The sequence below is a fragment of the Megalobrama amblycephala genome, linkage group LG23 (genome assembly GCF_018812025.1).
Source record: "Megalobrama amblycephala isolate DHTTF-2021 linkage group LG23, ASM1881202v1, whole genome shotgun sequence".
NCBI classification, from domain to species: domain Eukaryota; kingdom Metazoa; phylum Chordata; class Actinopteri; order Cypriniformes; family Xenocyprididae; genus Megalobrama; species Megalobrama amblycephala.
In genome coordinates this window covers 27,982,506-28,008,413 of record NC_063066.1, presented here as the reverse complement: position 1 = coordinate 28,008,413, position 25,908 = coordinate 27,982,506, and the positions used below count along the sequence as shown (strand labels likewise).

Genomic DNA, 25,908 nt, shown 5'->3' with positions numbered 1-25,908 from the left:
TGAAAATCTTGTTTATTTGCAGACTCTCATGTTTTATTAAAACATTTCACGACACTATACAAAAACACTGTACACAAAGGCTCTGTACAAAACTTTATGTTCTTTCTAAACATACAGATGTCAAATTAAGTCTCACTTATTTTAAGAACAAAAACAAACTGAACATAGTACAGTAGGCCTTTAAACTGTAACCCAAAGCATCTAGGATCCTGACTAGGGAAAAATCAAGTTCAAAGAAACGGAGGATCCATATTCATTCCTATAGAAGAAAAAAGCTTATTTTTATTGCTCTTTCCTCAGTCGATCAGAGTTTCACATTATCCCAAAGTGATAAGGCGATGGTAATCTTTGTCTTGTACAATGGCTTGTAAGGTTTCATACTTGTCTTTAGAAAGTGACATTCTGCTTTCTAACCATCTAGTGGTCATGATGGTGGTACATTCAGATTATTTAAGAGGCCAGTGTTGATGGCTAACTTTGTGACATCAAGTCAAAAACGTTTACCCAGCTCCTCTAACCCCAAATAAACATGAGGTCAGTTTGAACTGTCCGGTGAGGTCTGCTGGACCAGTTTTTCAGGTCTTGGACTGAAGAGTTTCTGTGAAAGGGGGTCGAGCCCTTAAAAAGTCTCTTCTTTTTGTGTCCAGCTGTAATCAGACTGTGTAGAACTGCTGAATCAAACCACCAAGGCATTGAGTAACTAAACTTAGCCAGAACTTCTTAAAGAAACAGGGAAATAAAGCCTACTGAACTTCCATGACAGCTGCAGTGAAACATCTCAGTTCACTTTTTCATCTTCATGTCAGCCTCGATAGCACTGCGGCGCCCTCTGGTGCCTCCGTCCTGGAAGAGCAGAGAAGCAGAGAAGACATGAGCCAATGCCTTTCATCCACTGGCCTAACACACCAGACCATCAGAGCCAAACTAACTAGCTATTACCTGAGAATAGGAAGTATGCGTTTCTAGAACACGAGAGAGTAAAGTACGAGAGTAAAGTACGAGAGTAAAGTATGAGAGTAAAGTACTAGAGTACGAGCTGAAGCAACAGTGAAACAGCAAAAGAAATGCTGTTCAAGAGTGAATGTGTTAATAGTAAACGTCAGTTGCTTACTGAAGAGTTGAAGAGCATCTTTAAATGTTTCTTGAAGAGAAATAAAAAAGGAAAAACCAATCCAAAACATTTAAAGGGAAAGTTCACCCCAAAATAAAAATTTTGCATTATTTATTCACCCTCATATCATTCCAAATCGATACACGGATACACACACATTTATATATTACACTACCGTTCCATACAGAAAAAAAAACAGTAATATTTTTTAAAATGTAATTTATTCCTGTGATGGCATAGCTGAATTTTCAGTCTTCAGTGTCACATGATCCTTCAGAAATCATTCCAATACACACACACACACACACACACACACACACACACACACACACACACACACACACACACACACACACACACACACACACACCAATCAGGCATAATATTATTACCACTGACAGGTGAAGTGAATAACACTGATTAACTCTTCATCACGGCACCTGTTAGTGGATGGGATATATTAGGCAGCAAGTGAACATTTTGTCCTCAAAGCTGATGTGTTAGAAGCAGGAAAAATAGGCAAGCGTAAGGATGTGAGCGAGTTTGACAAGGGCCAAATTGTGATGGCTAGAAGACTGGGTCAGAGCATCTCCAAAACTGCAGCTCTTGTGGGGTGTTCCCAGTCTGCAGTGGTCAGTATCTATGAAAAGTTGACCAGGGAAGGAACAGTGGTGAACCAGCTACAGTGTCATGGGCGGCCAAGGTTCATCGATGCACATGGGAAGCGAAGGCTGTCCCGTGTGGTCCGATCATGAAATTGTTCAAGAAGTTAATGCTGGTTCTGATAGAAAGGTGTCAGAATAAACAGTGCATCGCAGTTTGTTGCGTATAGGGCTGCATAGCCACAGACCAGTCAGGGTGCCCATGCTGACCCCTGTCCACCGCCGAAAGCAATGGAGCAATAGAAGAAGGTGGCCTGGTCTGATGAATCACGTTTTCTTTTACATCACATTGATGGTCTGGTGCGTGTGTGTCTCTTACCTGGGGAATACATGGCACCAGGATGCACTATAGGAAGAACGCAAGCCGGCAGAAGCAGTATGATGCTTTGAGCAATGTTCTGCTGGGAAACCTTGGGTCCTGCCATCCATGTGGATGTTACTTTGACACGTACCACCTACTTATGCATTGTAGCAGACCATGTACACCCTTTTCATGAACACGGTATTCCCTGGTGGCTGTGGTCTCTTTCAGTAGGATAATGCACACTGCCACAAAGCAAAAATGGTTCAGGAATGGTTTGAGGAGCACAACAACGAGTTTGAGGTGTTGACTTGGCCTCCAAATTCCCCAGATCTCAATCCAATCGAGCATCTGTGGGATGTGCTGAACAAACAAGTCCGATCCATGGAGGCCCCACCTCGCAACGTACATGACTTAAAGGATCTTCAGCTAAATCTTGGTGCCAGGTACCATAGCACACCCTCAGGGGTGTAGTGGAGTCCAGGCCTCAATGGGTCAGGGCTGTTTTGGCAGCAAAAGGGGGAACCAACACAATATCTGGAAGGTGGTCATAATGTTATGCCTGATCGATGTGTGTATATTTTATATATATAATACACACATATATACATCCATGATGAATAAAATATTAATATTTTAATAATATTATTATTAATATATTTAAAAAAAAAATCTTACAGGAAACGACATTGGGGTGAATATATAATGACAATATTCATTTTTAAATGGATTATTCGGCTAAATATATCACGGAGCTCACAACCTTTCAGCATACAGACCTGGATGTGTTCATAACAACAGTGACCAAATGCTGCTCAACAATCATGGAGCGAGCGAAGAAATCAGCTCTAACCAATCAGAGAACAGTGTCAGGGTATATAAATGTATGTGTGTGTTTGTGTTTGGTAAAAGGGGACGGGAAATATCTTTGTGATCTTCAGCCTGGATACTTACAAAGAGAGAGAGAAGGAAAGCAGGAGAGGCCATGGAGAGGCTGTCCTGTAGAAGGACAAACAGCACAGTGAGAAAAAGAGAGTTCACTATTTAAAACCTACCCAAGACAGAGACAGACAGACAGACAGACAGACAGACATGTAGAACAGGACAAAAGCAGGTGTTATGGGTGCATACAGCAGGTATACTAATCTAAAACACTGATCATGAGACGGAAGACATGTGCAGAACCAGAATTACCAGATGTTAGCAATGTCTTGATGGACTTCTAATCGGGATGTCATTTGAACCAATAATTAGTTTTACCTTTAGTTTGACTGCGATAAATGAACATGTTTATACTGACATTGCAGTGATTCAATGTAACATTAAATTGCTCGTAATATGAAGAGATAAGCTGAAAACATCTGCTTGTGCAAAATGACAAAAGTTTTAAGTTGAAATAGACGCTCTCACTTTATTGTTCTAACAATAAAATCTGACAAATGATTTCATCTACATCTAATTGCTTATAAAAACAAACCTACTCATGATATTAATTATTCATTTTCATTTACGCAGTTTTCTGCAGAGCTGCTTTGACTTTGGATCATAATTGATTATTTTTGCAACATAGACACTTTACTGAACAGAACTGAATCAACATTGAACTGAATAGAGCTGAATAACGACATCCAGAGCTGCTTTACTGCAGAATTTGAATTTGTCTCATACTTGACGAAATCTGACAAATCTTTTACATTGCCAGTCATCTTAAAAACATCTTATGATGAATTCAGGTCAACAAAAAAGTTGCTTACTGTTAGATTTTGTTTTCAGATGGTTGTGAATTCAAACAAAAACATAGACTTTCACACTGGGATGGTTGACCTTGAGTCTCTCCCTTATAAAACATGTCGGACAATGGAGCAGTTTCCTAACATAATCATCTGGTCACCCTAGAAAGCTTCTCTACATACAGGAACACACATAAGAGAAAGAAAAGAAGGATTAAATGGAATAAAAATGGAAAAAAGAGAATCCAAAGACTGTAGATGCTAAAGGGAGGATTTGTGGGGTTGATGAGTGAGATGTGTATATATGTGTGTTAGCCAGATGAAGTCATGTATGTGTTGTAACTGTTTCCATGATGACTGCAGCTCTCCAACATAAACTCAAATAGATGGTGATGAAATGAGTGTCCAGTCATTTGAATGATCTCAATCACACAGCTCAGTGTGAAAGCATCACTGAACAAAACCATGCAAAAAAACAAAACAAAAAAACTTTCACTTAACTTTGGTCTGGTGTGTGTTGAAAAATAAAAATGGAGAAGATTCAACAACAGAAGACACCAAAAGGCTGTTTAACCCAACCCTTACACAACATACACAAATAAATTTTTTATATTTTCACAATAATCACACACAAAATGATAATATACACTATCGTTCAAAAGTTTGGGGACAGTAAGATTTTTTTTTTAAAGAAATTAACAAAAGTAAAAACATTTATAATAATGATACAAACTTTATGTTCTATTTAAAACTTTATGTTCATCAAAGAATCCAAACAATCCAAAAAAATATAAAAGCAGCACAACTGTTTTCAGCATTGATAAAAAATAATATTTATTACAATAGAAAGCAGTTATTTTAAATTGTAATAATATTACTGTTTTACTGTATTTTTGATAAATAAATGCAGCCTTGTTCTTTCAAAAACATGTTTAAAAATCGTAATCATTCCAAACTTTTGACTGGTAGTGTATATACAGATAGATAGACAGACAGATGGACAAATAGAACCATAGATTCAGTCTTTTACAGAACAACAAGAGCCACAAATACAGTGCTGTGTGAAAAACCTGGAAGAGAAACTCATGCGTCATCGACTCATTGTGTGTTTGTGCATGGGTTAGTAGTGCAGTAGTCATCTCACCTGCAGTGCCCTTGATTCTCACCTGTGAATGTGTGCTTGTGTGTACATCACTGACCTTCTCATTAGTGTCTTGTTTGGAGTTGTTCCTTTTCCTTCTGGCTGGTGGTTCTGGCTCTAAATGAGGGTCTTTGTGTGCAGGACTCAGGGTCTACATACGAGACTGTGTGTTAGTGCAAGTAACGCTAACCTTACTGTCAGGGGCTTCAGCAGTTCACTTGTGTGTGCATGTGTGTGTGAGTGAGTGTAAGGGCCAAAAAGTCTGTTGTTTGGGTCCTACCAGAAAGAGTTTCATCTATGTGGAGTGTGTGGAAACCAAATTGCTTCTGGATAAATCTCACAAAAACATATCCGGCTATTTTTCAGCCCAAAATCAAAGGTACAGCACATTCAGAAAGTATTCAGACTTAATTTTACAACTTTTCAGTTTTTTTTCTTATCACAGATCTGGTACTTACACTGTCATTATGTGGTATGGAGTGTAAATGTGAAAAACAAAAAACAAACAAAAATGTCAACCATTAAACAAAATGTTAAAAAAAAAAGATGATGTCTTTCTGAATTATATTTGACAAAGAAACTGACAATTAAACATCTGGTTCTAATTTCATGCTTCTCATTTTGGGGTAAAATATGACCCGAACAAGTTTTTGACAGGTTTTGTGAGATTCACCATACAAGGTTTCAAGTTTATACAGAAACTATTTGGACAGTGACACTTTTTCCTGCATTTCAGCATTTTAAAACTTAGCTCAGGGACTAAGTGCTGAAACGACAATTTGAGCGCAAGAGTCAGAAAATCAATTTGTGCAGATTACCTGTGAGTATTACAACGTCATGTGCAGTTTGTGGTCGCAAATCCATTTTGAGTGTACTGACGGCCATTAAGTCTGCAGCCTAAAGACATTATGAGTTATATTTCCTGATGATGCTTCAGTTTGTGTTTTCTCATTCTTTCTCAGCTGGACTGAAATCAGGTCAAGTTGCAGGAACTGGCAGCTAAGTGCCAATTGTCAGCCAATAGTTGGAGGCATATGGTTTTATCCAAGTAAAAATTATGTTTTCAGGAAACTTTTGAATTCATGCTGCTTCAACAGATACAGAAATAAGAGCCAATCCCACAGATAAAGTTCCATGCTGTGGTGCACAGGAAGCTGTTTTTCCCTTTCCTTTCTTTGACTGTCGCTCTTCCTAAACCGTTTCACTGTCCACAACACTTCACTTCAGATGTCCACAGACTCTTTGAAGTACTTTGATGTCCTTATGCTCTCTAAAAAAAAAAAAAAAAAAAAAAATCCCAGTCCTATATCCTGGAAAAGGATCAAGAATCTTGATTTTCTCTAGAGATGCTATTTTTCTTCATAACTGCACATGCTTTTCACTTAGTAGTCTAGTGATATTGATAACTAAAACAAAAATGATTAAAAATAACTTTCAATAATTGAAATAAAGCTGGAATAAAATATAAATATAAATATTAGATAAACATGGCAACTTAAAAAATAAGTGAAATAAAAATAAAGCTAAATAAAAATGTTTAATAAAAGTAAAACACATGAAAATGACAAAGCACATAACAAAATAACTAAAACAAACTAAAAGTAAAATAAAAACTGAAAATATAAAAATAAAAGCCTATTTATAATATTAATAAGTATATAGTATATATAAATAATACTGAAATAACAGTCTTAAAGATCCTCTAATGGTCTTCCTGCTTCATTGAGCTCTCTTTTGCCTCACTGAATGATCTGCTCTAATTTTTTTTTATATCATGAAATGACCATCTATACTGACACGGACCTGTTCCTTTCATGTACTAAGGAACCAATGACAAACGAAATAGAAAATACATCAATAAGAGTTTGTCAAGCTGTTGAAAAACGATTAAATGTCACTGGCCAAATAATTAGTGCTTAAAGCATTGTGTGATTGATGCGTCTCCACATAGTGCTCACTGTGTGTTTGTGTGTTGATATTCTTCCAACCTTCTCCACAGCATCTTGTTTCCACTCATGGTTTGCGTGTGTGTGTGTGTGTGTGTGTGTGTGTGTGTGTGTGTGTGTGTGTGTGTGTGTGTGTGTGTGTGTGTGTGTGTGTGTGTGTGTTTGTGTCTGTGTGTGTGTGTGTGTGTGTGTGTTTGTGTCTCTGTGTGTGTGTGTGTGTGTGTGTGTGACTATCCATGTGTGTCTCTAACCTTCTCATTGGGGTCTTGTTTGCGGTTGGCTTCCCTTCCACGCAGACTCTTGGTGCTGATGCCCGATTCTGACGTTTGCATGATTAGCTGAGTGGCCAAGAACTGCTGGATCTGCTCCAGAACATCCCTCTGCATCTCCAGGGCCATGTGGTAGACGTCATGATCTGAGCTGTTATACATCACTGCGTTCTGGAACATCAGCATGATGTCACGCTGGAACTCTGCTGTTGTACGGATCTGCCCAGACTCAATGTTCTTCTTGATAGCTGACAGGTCCATTGGTCTGAGGCGGCAGAGTTTTCAGGAAAGACAGAAACATTATTAACCACTAGAGAAACTCCTTACTTAGGGCCCTAAGAAATGCATGTTATTTTCCCCCCAAATTCCCCAATTTCTCCCAAATTTTCTGCTTTATTTTTCCTGATTACATTTTTATCCATTTTAAAGCTGCAGTCCATAAGTTTTGCCTCCTTGTCGCCATCTCTGTTTGAAACCTGCAATTGCAGTTATTTGCGGAATTATCATCTTTATGTGGGTTGTGCTTCGGCACGGCTCCTCAGTGCGGATAAATGTAATGTTTGCTGTCAGTCACCACATCGGTGTGGATACTGTACTTTGGAATCACAGATTCTACGTCTTGGAAGTATGACCAAAATAAGAATTTTTACCGTCTGAAATGAAAAATCTGAACAAGCTGCCACTTTTATTCTGACCAACAGAAAAAAAGAATAACAATAAATCGCACTGCTAATGGTGATTAAATCTAACAATCGCTTAGCTCGGATCACGTCAAACCATGCAAATTATTATTATTGTTATACTTTGTCGTCAAATTGTTAATGTTAACAACATCAGCATTGCGTGACTATGTGTATTTAGTGTGTATTAGCGTTACTTGTAGATTTCAATTTCTGTAGCCACTTTGACCGCAGTCCGAAGACTACGGGTGAATCTCCAGTTGTCACTGATGATTGTCATTTTGGCCCTTTCTGGATTACAATCTGCCATCAAAATAAAAAGTTTAATTATTGCAGCTGCTGTGAGAAAAGGCTATAAATGATCCGCCGCCTGTAGCATCCTTGCATGCCATATACATGCCTACTAGCTGGGACTCTAGGGACTCTCCTAGTAAGGAGATAGTTTTGAACACTGGCTGGTTATGTACTTGCTCAAAAACTGATTTTGGATCATTTTTAACCAAAAAAAGTTACAGACTGCATTTTTAATTATTCTGGATTCCATTATGAAATCTGTTTTATTTAATTATTTCCCAAATTCCATTTTATTTTTCTCAATTTCCATGTTTTCCATTTTATTTTTTTCTGGATTTTTCCATTTTAATGGTTTAAATAAATTTAAATAATCAAAAGCATGTCAAATTAAGTTAATTCATAAAAAAATTTACAATTTAATAATTTATTAACATTTTTACAATGATGGGGCTCTATGAAATGTTTTTAATTTTTCTGGATTTATGATTTAATACATACAGTATGTATTATTAATATTCACAGACACTCATCCATAGTGCAAATTAATTAATTGTACAGACATACTTTTGAATAATTCATATACATTTTGCCACATTCTGTGACATTCAATGTTATGCTGTAAATTCCAATTTTATGACTGGATTCCATGATTCCTTTCATGTTTTCTGCATCATGAAAATTCTACATAATTAAAAGGATAAGACATTCTTATATTTAAAGGAGTCTAAGCTTGGTACCTGTGTACAATGCTGTGATAACCAGGGGCGATGTCATCAGACACAGGCTGCAGAAACACACTTGCATACCTGAAATACAAAACGATAAATTATACACACATACTACACAAATACATTTCTATCAGCTCTCATAATAAAACAGCAGCTGTGATAAGTATGAATTGCAAGCTTACCTGTGATTAGCTGCTGCCCGCCACACCAGCATGATGGCTTTCTTCCAGATCTTCTGAGCCTGCAAGGCCTCTTGATCTTCACTACACATTGAGCTGAGAGACAGAAATTGTTAAAGACAGATGAAGGATAAAAAAAAAAAAAATGTAATGTATGCTATCACACAAACATGTACTCACAACTGTGATGAGGCGGGGCTGCTTGCGGTGGAGTCTGCAGTAGTATAGCGCTGAGAGTGACTGCCGTATCCATCCTCACTCTCACTGGCAGGAGGATCAACCTCTGAGAGATATGGCCCCTCTCCATCCCCGTCACCACACTCTTTCATCTCCATCCCTTCATCCACATCCACCTCACTGCCTCCATCTTCTTCCTTAACCTCCTACAGCATGTGAAAGAGAAAAATCAACCACAGACATAATAATCAATCATCAGCACAATGCGATTCACCATTTCTTTTAAAGTGTCCCTATTATACTTTTTTGAATACTACCTTTCATTGCAGTGTGTAATATAGCGGTCTGTGAATGTAAACAATCTGCAAAGTTGTAAAGCCGAAAGTGCACGATAAATAAAAGTTACTGTCTCCCCAAAAAAAGAAAAGAATCGACTCTGAACTGCCTAAACGAGTCGTCAGAAATTCCAGTCTCACTTCTGTGACCTGCATACGTAATGCGGTAACACATTTGCATAATGCCCACCTATGGTCTTCATTGGTAGCCCACGAACAATGTCTACTTCGACTTTTGCTCTCAAACACTGCAGCTGGTCCGTGTTGTGTACATGTCAAGAAGATGCTGTTTTCTGCTCTGCAAAAGCAAATTCTCTTTGTAAACACTTCCAAAGGATGAGGATGTGAAGAGTCAGTGGTTAAAATTACCACAGTGATACAACAGGAGTATAACCTTTTAACAATTGCTTCTCAAATTTCTATGAGGTCTAAATGGGATTTACAAAACGCTTATCCATTAAAGATGGGAGAGTACTTTATTTGGAAGTTGGTTTATTTGGACCAACTTACTCCTCAGAATCACAACGTGCAAGTATAATTAATCATCAAAATACATAGTTTTGTTTTATATTGTGTAGGTCTCCGGCTAACTCACGTTACAAATGGCTTGCTGAAATACTTCTGCTAATCAGCTGTGGGCCACCGCTATTACTTAAAATTGTGTCCATTGATGCAGATTGTCTGTTGTATTTACTTTGAGTTATGATAAAGGATGGAGGAAGATTTGTTTTACAAACTTTAATGTTACATCAGTCATTCACATTAGTGCTCAGCTAACGTATGCGCTGTTATTGATATTGTTAATGATAAAGTTCCCACGTGCACCGCAATAAATTAGAAATGTACACATTGGTTTGTTGTTGGACATACACTTGTTAATGCGGATGGTGAGGAATTACCGCTACGACAAACTAAGTAGTGTATCACTGAAAAATGTCCTGCTCAAGTCATCCTTGCGATGGAGGGTTGAATAACTAGATCTTCCAATGATTCATCATCGGACTCGCACTCGGGTTGATATGGTAAAATAAAGCTATCAAATGACTTCATAAGACTTGAAATATGATGCATGTTTTGTATAGACCAATTTTATGGTGTGTTTTGTCATTTTTGATGTCAACAGTGTCTGTGCCCATTTACTTTTTAGGAAAAGATGCTTCCTGTTGTTTATGCTTTAAGCTGATGCTAAAATCTGAAGTAATTTACAGTAGACTTCACTCTCTGACAATAGGTGGTGCTTATGGAACAGCAGAAATATAACGGCTACCCTAGTAACCCCGTATGCAAAGCACCTGTGCTTATTAGAAAGGCAAATTTCTCTGAAAAGCAATGAGTTTGCAAGTGATATAAACACCACAAAGTAAATAATGTTATAATTCATCAACAGTAGATCATTAGCAATTGGCAATTGCTTGGCATAAATCTGTGGTATTTGATTTGATTGCAAACTGCTTTGAAACCATGAGCCTGTAAAACGCACAGCAGCACTGAGTATTTACTTTGAAACATGCAGTGCACACGTTTAATTAAATCATAGCCTTTTTAAAGGTGCCCTAGATTATGTTTTTAAAAGATGTAATATAAGTCTAAGGCGCCCCCTGAATGTGTCTGTGAAGTTTCAGCTCAAAATACCCCATAGATTTTTTTTAATTAAATTTTTTTAACTGCCTATTTTGGGGCATCATTATAAACGCGCCGATTTTATGCTGCGGCCTCTTTAAATCCCGTGCTCTCCGCCCACAGAGCTCGCGCTTGCCTTAAACAGTGCCTTAAAGTTTACACAGCTAATATAACCCTCAAAATGGATCTTTACAAAGTGTTTGTCATGCATGCGGCATGCATGCGTCAGATTATGTGAGTATTGTATACTGTTATATTGTTTACTTCTGATTTTGAATGAGTTTGATAGTGCTCCGTGGCTAACGGGTAATGCTACACTGTTGGAGAGATTTATAAAGAATGGAGTTGTGTTTATGCATTATACAGACTGCAAGTGTTTAAAAATGAAAATAGCGACGGCTCTCTTGTCTCTGTGAATACAGTAATAACCGATGGTAACTTTAACCACATTTAACAGTACATTAGCAACATGCTAATGAAACATTTAGAAAGACAGTTTACAAATATCACTAAAAATATCATGTTATCATGGCTCATGTCAGTTATTATTGCTCCATCTGCCATTTTTCGCTATTGTTCTTGCTTACTTACCTAGTCTGATGATTTGGTTGTGCACATCCAGACGTTAATACTGGCTGCCCTTGTCTAATGCCTTTTATAATGTTGGAAACATGGGCTGGCATATGCAAATATTGGGGGCGTACACCCCAACTGTTACGTAACAGTCGGTGTTATGTTGAGATTCGCCTGTTCTTTGGAGGTCTTTTAAACAAATGAGATTTATATAAGAAGGAGGAAACAATGGAGTTTGAGACTCACTGTATGTCATTTCCATGTACTGAACTCTTGTTATTTAACTATGCCAAGATAAATTTAATTTTTCATTCGAGGGCACCTTTAAAGTTTAACAATCAATCACATTAGTCCATATCGCTACTCTTGTTTTTCTGCCCCAGAATTATTTTCTTAAACCATTTAAGATATTTAAGACTTTTTATGGCCTTAAATTTGCTAAAACTAAATTTAAGACTTAAAGACCCATGGAAACGAAACCCTGAGCATTAACTATTTTCAAAACATCTCATTTTGTGTTCGACAAAAGAAAAAAAGTAATATGGGTTTGAAAAAAAAAAAAAAAATCTATGCGTACTTCCTGAATAAAAGTAACAAGAAATCTTGCTGATCCCAAACTTTTGAAAGGAACTGTATATGAAAACAAAATATTAATTTTGCTACTGCCTTGCTGATACCTTTGTGTCTTTCGCCGATGCTGAGCTGTCCTCAGAGTCCAGACAGGGCGACACGGTCTCTGGCTGAACCCAGTCCTCTCCCTCACACTTCACAGTTGGAATTGGGGTTCTGTTCTCCTGCTGTGTTTCCTCCATCCCACCTTCTCCCTCTGCTTCCCTCTCCCCCTCAGTCTTAACCTCAGAGTCCTGGCTCTGCCCAGCATCAGGGGCGACGGGTGCCACAGCTTCCCCTGTCACTTCGTCAACCGCTTCGGTTTCTGTAGCCTCCTCTACCAGAACCTCCATTTCTTCCTGAACACCCACAGGGTCAGGGTCGCTCTGTGTGACTGCTGAGGAGGCACTCTGCTGGGCTATGGGCTCTGGTTCAGCTTCCTTAAAAGTCTGTGACTCCCAGGGGCTGGTGAGGGGGTGGCCTCCGACCGCTGGATCCTCACAGAGAGAGAGAGCCGCTTCCACTGCAGCTGCGTCCAGAGCCTCCACAGGGTCGTCCACCTGAGACAGAGGTATTTGATTAGTTTGTTTCAGATTTGGCAATAGAAAGGAAGAGCTTTTTGAAGAGTTTATTAAAATAAAATGAAGGGAACCATGAAAGCATTCGGTGGGTTGGAGACCTCTTGTAATTTGTGTTACATTTATAAATTTAAAAACTAAAAATAACATTCTAAAACACCGCATGTGTCACTTTTGCATTGTTTTTGTTGTTTTACTCATTACACTGATACATTTACACTCATTTACTATGTTTTTAATGAAACATAATATTAGTAGTCACATTTTGTTTCTACACATTCTGCATTTGCATTTGTTAACCATAAAGGAGACGGTTTGTGTTCCCTGGGAATTGAAACCATGACCTTAGCATTGTTTACGTCCATTGCTGTTACTGTTAATTAAAACTAAACTATTAAAAATAATTTTCCTTAATTGAAATAAAGTTGAAATAACATATACATTTTAGATTAAATTTTAACTTAAAAAACTTAACTGAAATAAAATAAAATAAAATGAAGTACTATAATGACTAAACTGAAATAAATATAACTAAAAGAAAATAGAAATATTAAAAAAAAAACACCAAAAACTAATAAAAATGACAAAAGCACAAAACAAAATTATTACTATATATTACTATAATTATACTATTATATTACTAAATATTTAAACTAAAATGAAAACTGAAAAAATATATATAAAAGCTAGTAATAATTTTAAAAAATACTATAATAGTGTATAAATAATAAATAAGACTGCTAGTCATGCTCTTGCTCTCCCAGTAGAACTACATAATATATTTGCTGAAAATGTCATTTTAGCACCCTGATATCTTTTGTCTTACTATGTATCACTCGTTAGATAACTATAGGTTAATGATTTTAAAAAATTAGGATAAAAAAAAAAATACAAAAATGGTCTAAAAATTATATTACTATCACTTTTCTTTTTTAATTTTTAGACATTTGTCAGCTTGTTTGTTATTATAACAGTTTATAGCAATTACTGAGGAGATTTGCATTAAATCACATGAAGTAGCAACCAATCACATCATCACAACTGTACACAGGTGGTTGTATGTTTTTGTGTGTGCATACCTTCTCCTCTATGATTGCAATGATGTCTCCCACAGTCTCCAGGTCCAGTTCGTGGGCCATGTATGACACTGACACCACTGTGTCCTCCTCCACCAGCTCTGCCTCTTTCCCCTCCACCTCCGCCGGTGTGGACGAACCTGCCATTACCGCCTCTGCTCCAGAACCTTCAGCGACAGCTGCAGCTCCTACACATGCCAACAAACACAATGCTTACTCTTACTATGGTTCATCTCTTTCATGGAGTGATTACTCTTCTTCAGTGAAAAACCACAGCAATGTTTTTGAAGGCTGAATTTGGCCTTTGAGGACAATAAACATGTTTTTTTTTTTTTGAAAGAAATTAATATTTTTATTCAGCAAGGACACATTAAATGGATCAAAAGTCATTTATAATATCATAAAAGTTTTTTATTTCAAATAAATGCTGTTCTTTTGAACTTTTTATTCATCTAAGAATCCACACACATAAGAAAGAAAGAAAGAAAGAAAGAAAGAAAGAAAGAAAGAAAGAAAGAAAGAATCATGTGACACTGAAGACAGGAGTAATGATGCTGAAAAATCAGCTTTGTCATCACATAAATAAATTACATTTTAAAATATATTAAAATAAAAATGGTTATTTTAAATTGTAATAATATTTACCAATGTCACTGTTTAATGTATTTTTGATCAAATAAATGAAGCCTTAATGCCTGTTCGGACAGGACTAGCTTTCTAAACAATGTCTGAGTAACAATTCTTAGCACTCCACATCTGTGATTTCATTTTCACCAATTCGGATAGGGACTAACATCTCCGTGTTTACTACAGAGGTGGAAATTTGTGTTTTCTAGATGTGGGCTAGAGCTGGATTCTGGATGAACAGAGAATCACATTTTTTTTTTGTTGAGATCACGATTCTCCCATGGTTCTTAACAGACAACTGAATAAATTAATTTATTTTAGTAGATGTTCTGACAAAATGTTAATTGCTACAGTCTATTTAAAAATGTTTAATTAATTTGAATGAATTATGCAAAATATGGGTTTGAATGAATGATTCAATGATTCACTTACTCATTAAAACTTTTCATTACTGGATGAATCAACGTTTTTGAACGAGTCTCTTAAATGAATAATTCAATGACAGTAATTTTTCTTGTCTTGTCGCCACCTAGTAACTTCACGTTGTAATTGATACAATCATTATTCAAAAAGTGATTTGCTCTATTTTGATAACTTCCATTGATATCTGTGTTTATATCCAAACTATAAACTTTTATTTCAGTACTTCGATAATTTGAATTACTGCAAGACAGAAATAATGGTTCTGTGTGGTTGAGTTTGTGAAGCTGTTTCATACCTTAACATAACTACTGCTCTCTCTGGGTCAGTGGCAGCAGCAACACAGATCTGAATTTTCCCCAATGACTGTCATTTAGGAATAAGATCCCATGAGTGTTCGAATCGAAATTGCGATCTTTTAATGATTAATCATGCAGCTCTAAAGTGGGCGTTACAGAAGGTCATCTGCTGTGCTTGAGTGCATCACATATGATATACTGTATATGTTTTTTAATGAATAACTTATTGATATAATCAATAATCTAAATAAACTTCTCTTTTTTTTTTTTAGTTTATAGAAGTGGCTGTTTATAATAAACCCACATTAGTGAGCAGAGACATCTTGACACACATCTTACCTGCCACTGATATTAAAATGGGCAGTCTTCACAGTTTCTGCGATTTGGCTCCATTTATTAATTTTATAATTTTTATTCTTTACCATCCATATTAAAATTAAATGAAAGCATGTGAAAAACTGGTGTGCAAAAAATGGTATCTCAGGTAGGTGAAAAAAAAAAAAACATGAAGAGAAGTGTTAGTATAATACAATATCGGCAATCACAGACATTCGCATTTTGGACGGGATTCGATTTCTCAGAGGGCCATTGAGTTTGCCGAAAAAACTGTCGGTAATTTGCCCTGGAATGTTTACTGATGTTGTGTGAGAAAAACACAGACATGACAGATTCAGACAGGATTAAAATCACAAAGTACGCCTGTACATCATAGAAGATGTTATTTCTCTAACATCTTCCATGAAAACTAGTCCCATCTGAATAGAGCTATGGTGAGCATTTTGTGAACTTTTGAATGGTAGTGTACACCTGGAGTTCAAAAATAAAAAATGTATGAAAGTCTTCTATATAAAAATACTTCTAAAGTTCTATATTAGACCCGCAGTTCTAGAACAAATTTGCTTTATTTCTTGTTATTCTAGAATATAATCAGAAAACTCCAGTACTGTCAATGCAGTCTGAGAGATTTTTGATTGGATGAGGATGATAGGATGAACATCACATGACACAAACAAGAAACCGACTGCTTGAGCAAAAACAGACTGATCATCCTACAGAGAGAGTGTTGAAGAGAGGAAACCAGAGAGATCAGAGACCTGTTTTGGGCACAGAGAGGTGGTCCAGGGCTGGGGGGACCACTGTGGGGAGCTTAAGGGGATCAGCACTGACAGGTTGCTGCGCTGGGGTGGAGCTCTCCAACAGACGAGATAATGTAGGAGCATCTGACACAGAGACACACACATATAGCGCTACAAACACACACACTAAAGCCAAAGCTAATTTCACATTACTTAAACTACATAGTAATAATGCAATACAGCGGGTGTGAACTCTAAAAGTTGCATGCAGGATGCATAATCAGTGTGAATGAACAGCACTAAAAAGAAATCAAAACCACAACAAACACCATAACTTAAAATTTGTCAGTTTGTTCACTGACACAAAAAATGTTTAACGTTGAAGAGAGACATTTAAAATGCACATTTAAGGCAAGCAGATAGAAGTATGTGTTTGTGTTTACCTGCTGTGATGTCTTGATTAGCAGGCAGAGCGGTTGCAGAGGTGTGAAGCTCAACTCCATGAGATCCGTTACTCAAACCTGTGGCCACATCGCCTTCAACCACCTGCCCGACAGACCAAAACACAGAACAATATGACAAACCATTAGCAAAATTTACAGACACATTCTCCACTTTTAATGTCAGTCAGGGTTTCACAGTTTGTCATAACGCAGGGTTAATATGAAATTATTAAAAACATTAACTAAAACTATAAAAAATGTTACTTGAAATAAAGCCGAAATAAAATAAAGTACTAAGATTGGAAAAACTAGAAATGATGTCTTGGCAAATAACTGAAATAAGCTTGAAGCAATAAAACTACTAGATAAAACTAAGTAGACTAATTAATAGAACAAAGTCTTTTTTTTTCATTTTTTTTTTTTTTTTTCAAAAACCTAATAAAAATTATGAAAGCACATAACAATTACTAAAAATTAAACTAAAATGAAAACTGAAATTAAAGAAAAATATCTAATTCAAAATAAAAACTACAATAGTATATAAATAATGCTAAAATAACACTGGTTGTATGTGACAGTTTCCACCTGCTCACTGTATTAAAGGGGTAATTCACCATTGGCAAGATGACCTTTTAATAAAACCTGGGTGTCTATGCTGTAGAAAGACATTTTTTTTTTTAAATCAATGCTACATGACCAGAGAAAACGGGGAAAAATACAGTCTCAACTTCTTTTAAGGGTGCAGTGTGTACATTTTAGCAGCATCTAGTGGTGAGGTTGCGAATTGCAATATAGAGAATCTACGGTGGCCAACACAGGACAAAGATGTCATCATCTGAGACAGCAGAGAATAGGTATTCAAGCAAACACGCTCAGTAGAGCAGTTTGTCTGTTTAGGGCTACTGTAGAAACATGCTGGCGCAAAATGGCGACTTAAAATGTAAGGGGACCTGCGGTGTATGTAGATAGAAATGGCTCATTCTAAGGTAATAAAAACATAACGGTTCATTACGTAAGGTCTTTATATACCACTGAAAACATAGTTATGTATATTATATAGCAATTCTGTCAATAGATCCTCCTAAAATTGACACATTGCACCTTTAACTTTACACAGCATTGCAAAAAACGTGATGCTCATGTGAGACAACAAAAGACGCAAGAAGCAATGGTCAAAGAAGTCAGTCTAGCATATGTTAGACTGCATATTGTATACTGTATATATGTATGTATATATATATATATATATATATATATATATATATATATATATATATATATATATATATATATATATATATATATATATATATATATATATATATATACACAGTACAGTCCAAAAGTTTGGAACCACTAAGATTTTTAATGTTTTTAAAAGAAGTTTCGTCTGCTCACCAAGGCTACATTTATTTAATTAAAAATACAGTAAAAACAGTAATATTGTGAAATATTATTACAATTTAAAATAACTGTTTTCTATTTGAATATATTTCACAAAGTAATTTATTCCTGTGATGCAAAGCTGAATTTTCAGCATCATTACTCCAGTCTTCAGTGTCACATGATCCTTCAGAAATCATTCTAATATGCTGATTTGCTGCTCAATAAACATTTAATGTGTACAATTGTACAAAATATTTGTGTAATATTTTTTTTCAGGATTATTTGATGAATAGAAAGTTCAAAAGAACAGTGTTTATCTGAAATCTAATCTTTTGTAACATTATAAATGTCTTTACTGCACCTTTTGATTGATTTAATGCATCCTTGCTGAATAAAAGTATTAATTTCTTTAATTTCTTTTCAAAAAAATAAAAATAAAAATTCTTACTGACCCCAAACTTTTGAACGGTAGTGTATAATGCTACAGAAGCTTTGTATTTCAGATAAATGCTGTTCTTTTGAACTTTCTATTCATCAAGGAATCCTGAAAAAAAAAGTACACAACTGTTTTCAACATTGAAAATAATCATAAATGTTTATTGAGCAGCAAATCAGCATATTAGAATGATTTCTGAAGGATCATGTGACACTGAAGACTGGACTAACAATGCTGAAAATTCAGCTTTGCATCACAGGAATAAATTACTTTGTCAAATATATTTAAATAGTACACAGTTATTTTAAATTGAAATAATATTTCACAATATTACTGTTTTTTTACTGTATTTTTAATTAAATAAATGTAGCCTTGGTGAGCAGACAAAACTTCTTTTAAAAACATTAAAAATCTTAGTGGTTCCAAACTTTTGGACTGTACTGTATATATATTTAATGTATGTATGTATGTATAGTTTTTGAATGTAAAATGTATTCTATTTAAATGTATTGTTTACATAGAAAACTATGGAAAAGCAGCACAGCAGAATGCAAATAGCATGCTCTGTGTGAATGGCCCCAAAGTCTTTATAAAAATTTACTGGCTAATGTTGTTGCATGTGAAATGCATACTAAAAACCATGCCCTTGTCAATATGCCAAATACTCAATGTAAAGCTGGTAAATGTTAATGTTTGCAGTTTATTAGTATAAATGGGTTGGTTGGACTGAGGAGGAAGCTTTTCTTTTTGAACGTTAGAGTATGCTGAGTACCATGGAATCTTTCTGGGGGTCTTTTTTTACTTTATTTATTAGACCATATAAATTAGACACAAGTAAGGTTGAGAAATATAAAATGGGCCTGGGACATGGCAAAAGCAAAATCCTGTTGCTGTGACATGCCCCTAAAATCCAAAGGCTTAAACTTTGAGTGCTTTACAGTATTCCCCCACTCACCAGTCTAGAGCTGGCAGCGATGAGGCTGCCCTTCTTCAGCAATTCAGACAGCAGTGGGGAGGGTGGTGGTGTGGCTTTTGGGGCAAGGTGTTTTTTCTGTGGGGAGTCATCCACCAGAGTGCCCAACCCTGACTCTTTAGGCCCTGAACCCATGACCTCTGACACAGGCATGAAGATGGTCACTCCTTGAACCTAGACAGAGAAATCATGATTTTGACCTCTTAAAATCAGCTTTAAGTTAATAAAAAAGAATCAGGAACTCACCATGGGACTGGCACAGGATTCATCCGTCATTGGCTGCGATGTGTCTGGCTGCGAGACGTCCATGCTGGGAGAGCTAGCACCTTGTGGAGAACGTACCGTCACGCTGGGAACTCTCTTTGGTGTGTTTTTAGCTGCCTGTCGAACTGGAGAGAAAGAGAAATAAAAATAAGTTAATCATTATGCAAAATAAACAATATTTCACTGGCAGCAATAAGCCCAAAGTAATAAAAACGGAAATTTCTAAGTATTAAAAACGTATTATATCTGCAATAAGCTGCATGTAAAACTAATATTATTTGAAAATACATTAGGAATATGTTGAACTGCTAAACTAATATAATTCAAAATAACTTTTTTTGTGGATGCATTAACTTTTAAATGTGCTGAGTGAATGCAAATCTCACCCTGATAGGCTGCCTCAGTTGCCCTCTTCTTCTGCTCCGCCTCCTCCTCGTCCTGCTTCTTCTTTCTGACAAGCATGAGAACATACACAATCCCATGAGAACACACACAATGGAAGATTTGTATTGAATTTTGATGTTTGATTTAGTATACGGTTAACAAATTACTTTCTCTGTGTTCAGGTTTGACTGTATTCATAATGCAAATCAACATAACTTCAAATCAACATTTAAAAAAACAAAATCTAAACTTTGACAAAAGGTAGTCATTGACAATGTCCAAATAAATAAATAAATATGTATGTATTTAATGTATGTATAATCTATAATATAATAATGTATAAATTAGGGATGCACCAATAGGATTTTTTGGGGCCTATAAAAAATAATTATTGGCCGATTCCGATATCGATTTGTCACTTGCTCTCTTATTTGAAATTTTGTCATCAAAATAGTATTTTGATCATTTTTTAAATCAGCAAAGTTCAAAAACACCTGCATTTAATTATACTAGCTAGTTTAATATTGCTGCATCAAATAATTTCTAATGAACATGGCTTGGATCCATTTAACATTCAGCAGGCCTACATAAATACAACAGAAAAAAGAAACATATGAAATAAACAGTGCTTTTTAGGTAGGTTTAGCAGTTTTCAGATACAGAAATAAAATCAACAAATGTAAAATAACAATGCATTTTCTTCACTGTATAAATTAATTACATGTATATTAATCCTTCCTTATTGTAACAGACTTTTATGATTAATCTTCTCATTTGTTTTTGTATACATTAATATTTTTTTGTAAGTTTAAATATGTATAAGATCTGTACTATCTCCTTTACTAAGGCGGGACTCTTTTTATGACGGGTTTTCTCGTCTACGGAGCGATACGGGTTTGGAGAGCACGCAGTTCTTCAGAGCTAATCTGTGGATTTAGTCAGCTTATTAAGGCATAAGTTCTGTATATTTTTGTTTACCATTAGTTAAGCTACATAAGCTACACTTATGAAAGTTACAAAAGTTATTTCATCAAGAATAGTGTGCGATCTTTTGTTATTTGATTAACATTAAAGCACATACAGCAGCGCTGGGATTATGCAACAGACATTACACAGCTCAAATACAAAATATTAAATAAACAAATATTTTTGCAAAATATTGTTGAAATGAAATATAGTGCATTCATTTCATAGAAATAATTCTTATACAATTATGGGGCTCTGGTCATTTTTAATATCTCTGAGGGTTAACACAATGTGACAACGTTTGTTAAATTAAATCTCCACAAGAGTGGTTGAAACTAGATCATATTGGAAGACATTTTGGAAAATTAAAGACTAATTCTTAGAATAAAGAGCAAGAAATGACAGCAAAAATGTAAAAAAAAAAACAAAAAAAAAAAACAGTACAGAACTGTCTTACAGCTCTATCTCTGCCCACAGCTCCTCTAGTTTAGTGTCCATATGACCTGCCTGGATTAAATCCACCTCTTTCTTCAGTTTCCTGAAGGTACAGAACAAATTTATCACATGTGAGTGGCAGATATAGACAGTGGGAGGTAGAAGGCGGTGGTGACGAACCTGTACTTCTCCTGTGTGTCTTTGATCAGCCTCTTGAGCTCCTCGATTCTCTCTGCTGTCAATCTACGGACGATCACGTCCTCAATGGTCTCGACCACCTCCCCTTTCTCACCCCGCTTACGTCTACAAGGAGAGCACGTCAAATTTGCCAATGAACTTGTGAATGATGTGTTTGAGATGGATTCAGTTGCTATGCTAATAATACTACTACAACAGGCTAACTGGCTAAAATAATATCCTGAAGTCTATGAAAAGACAAACTGCTTCTCCACATATTTACTGCTTTCCATGAACAAATATAAAGTACATCTTCTTTGCTGATTGATATTTTTCATTATATACACAGAGCAGATGAATTGGGGACTAGAAAATTTAACACTTGGGTTTTGCGAGAACAAAGGCAAGATTTAATAAAGGTGCTCAGCATAGATATTTTGAGAAAGAGAGAGAGAATCACTTACTTTGGGGCCTCTGTGGTTTCCAGCAGCTCAGAATATTGGGAGGCACAATGCTACAGAGGTCATATTGACATGTTAAACATAATTCAGTCAGCAGATCACTAAAACTGATATAATCACTCATAGTCAGTATTACCTTCTGGGAGAACCAGTCAGGGGGTCGTCCAGACTCTGAGAAGGGCTTGATGGCTCTGCTTACAGACACCCTGACAAAAATTTAACAGTGTATCAGACATGTTCAACAGTAACACATTATATTAAATAATAACATAATAAGTACCCAAAGTGTAACACCACACTGAAAATAATCTGGGATTTAAAATCTAAACAACATTATAGTATTTTGAAAAACAAAAACATCAATGTTAAGTGAAAATGAAATATTTAACATTTTGCATTAATGTACAGGTCAATGATCAAATAAGCTAATCTGTGACACTGACAATGTGAACTTTTTTTTTCCAAGCAGAAAATTCTCTTTGGAACATTTTTTAAATCTCAATCTCTTTAAATTATGATCATAATATAATAAGTAATGGGGGGAGGGGGGGCAAGAAAATTATAAAAAAGCAAAAATAGAATCATTTTCACAAGTGGTTCCCATTGTGTGTGTATATACTAGGGTTCTAACGGTATGAGATTTCCACGGTATGATAACCGTCTGAGTAAATATCACGGTTTCACGGTATCACAGTATTAAACAATCAATTTTTATTTATATCATCAATTAAAATGACCAATAAATTCATTAAAATGTTTGTTTTCTCTATTCAGATTTCAATAATAAAAAACAATCAAATACATTTAATAAATTATTATGGATTAGAAATTGAACAACTTTTATTAATAATTAAAATTCAGAAATTCTGCTTTGACTTAATTCTTCTGGCTTTTATTTTTTTTAATACAAATATTATCAAAAATGATGGAAATAAAATTAACTTTTTTTTATATTATTTTGAGAAGTACATTCTATTTAACAATCATAATAAATTTGTCAATTTCTTCGAGTTGAAAAAACCGGTCTTTTATTTTGACGGGATGTAGTGAAGAGCTTTGAGTTTCAGTGTATTTGACAATGGTTTTTCTCAAATAAAATGATGAAATGCTCATTAAGCGCTATCTCAGAGTAACCGTGGATATGTTTGTGTTCATGTCCTCTGATAACGAGACGGCAAACACTTAAAAAACAATAAGAGCGCCGCGCATACTTAATTATGTAGTGCACGAAACAGTGCAGCTCATTCACACAGGCAGACACGTTAAACAGACAGATATATTTATACGGCAGTATGTTTGCGTTTAATATTCAAAGACCCCGCCTAGACCATGTCGCGATTTGATTTATTGTACAGCTCTGCTTTCGTTTTATTCATCAGTCCAACAAATCGCGCGTTTTTACCTGACATCGCTGCGTTATACTGTACATTCCATTTTCATGACTGGATTCCGGGATTCCCTCCCCATCACGCATATCATACGACCTAAGTTATAAACGGAACATACCTGCATCTACACGGATGGTGTTCTCGAATATAGGTCAACATGTTTGATGTGTTTCCTCCTTTTGCAGGTAGGCCTACTTTGCGCCCGCATTGTTTTTGGATATCTACACTCGAGGACAGCCCCGCGTTTGTTTTTCTATATCTAAAGTATTCCCATACTGCAAATTGTAACTTATTTTTCAACGGGGCACAGAGAATAGAGATAGCAACTTCTGTCTCTGACATTGTCTGCTGTATGTGTGGGTGGGTGTGGAGCAAGTTTAGTGAAGTGGAAAGTTGTTGTCTATGCGCAAGTGAAATTCTGCGTCTTGTTTTTTTTTATTTATTTATTTATTTTACCATACCGTAAGTAAGCAAATGTACACGATAAGAAAATCGTACGTATTCATACCGTGATATATCATACCGGTATATCGTTACAACCCTAGTATATACATATTATTATTGTGGTTATATTAATTAATGTATACATTATACATACATCATGCAAATTTCACTGCACAGAAACCACAAATGATCTGTGATAAAGTAACATTAGAAATGAGATATTTATTAATTATTAAACATTATCAATTCAATTAGAAATGATCATATACATTAAATTATTAAAAATGCTACTATTGCAATAATTATATTAATAAGGCCCTTTAAAATAAAAATGTGTTTGAGATTTTATCAGCTAATCATTATGCAAAATAAACACTATTTAACCCAAAGTAATAAAAAAAGTTGATTTCATAGTATTGAAATATGCAATAAGCTACACTGCTTATTTTAAATTAATATGTTAAAAATATATATCAGCAATATGTTGCACAGTTAATTTATTAGCATACATATTATCAATTATATAATTATCATTACAATTATATAATAAAACAAACTAAATTCTAAATGGTCATATACAATTTATTATTAGAAATTACTAGGATAAATGTCAGTAATTTATTTTAAAGTGATTCCAATTCAGAAATATTTAAAAAAAAAATATTAAGATTATTTTGGGTGACTCTACAGATTCCCCCATGACCTCAGCTATCAACTCCTTTTCCCCCAATGGGGGATTAGCTCAAATGGTAGAGCGCTCGCTTAGCATGCGAGAGGTAGCGGGATCGATGCCCGCATCCTCCAATTCATGTTTTACGTCTTAATCGTAAGAATTAATATAACAGTCAAAATTATTTCTAGAAGTATAAGACAATTGTAATTTTTTTATTAAGGTTAATCAACAACGTCCTATATATTAAGAAAAGCCGAATAGAATTTATTAAGAAATGCCACAATACAGACACTGCTACGGGGTAAAGCTCTGAATTATTTAACATGCTTCATTCTTGCAGTTCTATGATCACGAATGTTAATTATTTATTCTTACCAGTTCTGATCTCCGCTTCTCATCACTGAGGAGGCAAGACAGAGTTTCTCCCGAATAGACCAGGGTTCAGTCGGACCCAGAGACAGCATTTTGTGTTCTACAGGGACAGTTAGGTGTTCAAAATATGAGTTTCATTTAAAGCTGTAGTTCAATTTAGAACAAAAGTGTCTGGGAAAAATTTATGTTGAAATTAAAAAGGCTAATCACTCATGTAGTGTGACCTTTGTGAAATATTTAAAACAACATGAACCATTTATTCAAAGAAAATTATTTTAATTACATATAGAACACGTAAAAATAGCATGTTGTTCAAGAATAGAGAGAAATGTGTGTTGACAATGTAAACATAGATCGTCTTTGTTATCATGAAGCTAGCTAGCGCAACAACTATATCGCATACCCCAGCGTTATTAAGAGCTTTAGATGTTCTACTCACATAGGATAAAATACTTTAGAATTCGGTTTACAAAGTTCTTTGATTTCAGATAGTAATGTTAATCTGTTTATTAAATAAAATAACACTTACTTCCCACCCCGCTCGACATTTTCGCCTATGCGAAGCAGGCCGCGCAACTCGTTTCTACTCACTTCCGCCGGTACTATTGTAGTGTGACACCCATATAAACGCTTTCAGGTGTCGCACAAATATCTTTCCGACAATAGCTTTATCAG

The 25,908-nt window shown here is 35.5% G+C and overlaps 1 protein-coding gene and 1 non-coding gene across 6 annotated transcripts; one reads left to right on the top strand and one right to left on the bottom strand.

Moving 5' to 3' along the window:
* Positions 1 to 11: 11 nt before the first annotated feature.
* brd8b (bromodomain containing 8b) lies at positions 12 to 25,908 on the bottom strand. 5 transcript variants are annotated; one of them, XM_048175844.1, is made up of 20 exons: positions 25,763 to 25,908; positions 25,237 to 25,333; positions 22,493 to 22,562; positions 22,360 to 22,409; positions 21,899 to 22,021; positions 21,741 to 21,821; positions 20,320 to 20,384; positions 19,916 to 20,058; positions 19,652 to 19,843; positions 16,875 to 16,977; positions 16,450 to 16,575; positions 14,013 to 14,197; positions 12,424 to 12,915; positions 9,222 to 9,424; positions 9,045 to 9,137; positions 8,872 to 8,940; positions 7,143 to 7,425; positions 5,004 to 5,096; positions 3,029 to 3,073; positions 12 to 843 (listed from the first exon to the last, which is right to left on the bottom strand). In XM_048175844.1, exons 1-20 carry the CDS (start codon positions 25,779 to 25,781, stop codon positions 784 to 786), a joined length of 2,592 nt encoding a protein of 863 aa, XP_048031801.1. In that variant the 5' UTR covers positions 25,782 to 25,908; the 3' UTR covers positions 12 to 783. The 5 variants fall into 5 exon arrangements, with proteins under 5 accessions (XP_048031801.1, XP_048031802.1, XP_048031803.1 ...); XM_048175845.1 differs by lacking the exon at positions 3,029 to 3,073; XM_048175846.1 differs by lacking the exon at positions 5,004 to 5,096.
* Positions 24,920 to 24,992, top strand: trnaa-agc. The gene has a single exon. It is a non-coding gene; the product is annotated as a tRNA-Ala (tRNA).

Coding starts and splice junctions, on each gene's coding strand:
- brd8b (XM_048175844.1), bottom strand. Junction 20,385..21,740: donor CTGTGGGCAGAGATAGAGCT/GTAAGACAGTTC, acceptor CATGCTTGTCAG/AAAGAAGAAGCAGGACGAGG. Junction 16,576..16,874: donor TAATCAAGACATCACAGCAG/GTAAACACAAAC, acceptor TCTCTGTGTCAG/ATGCTCCTACATTATCTCGT.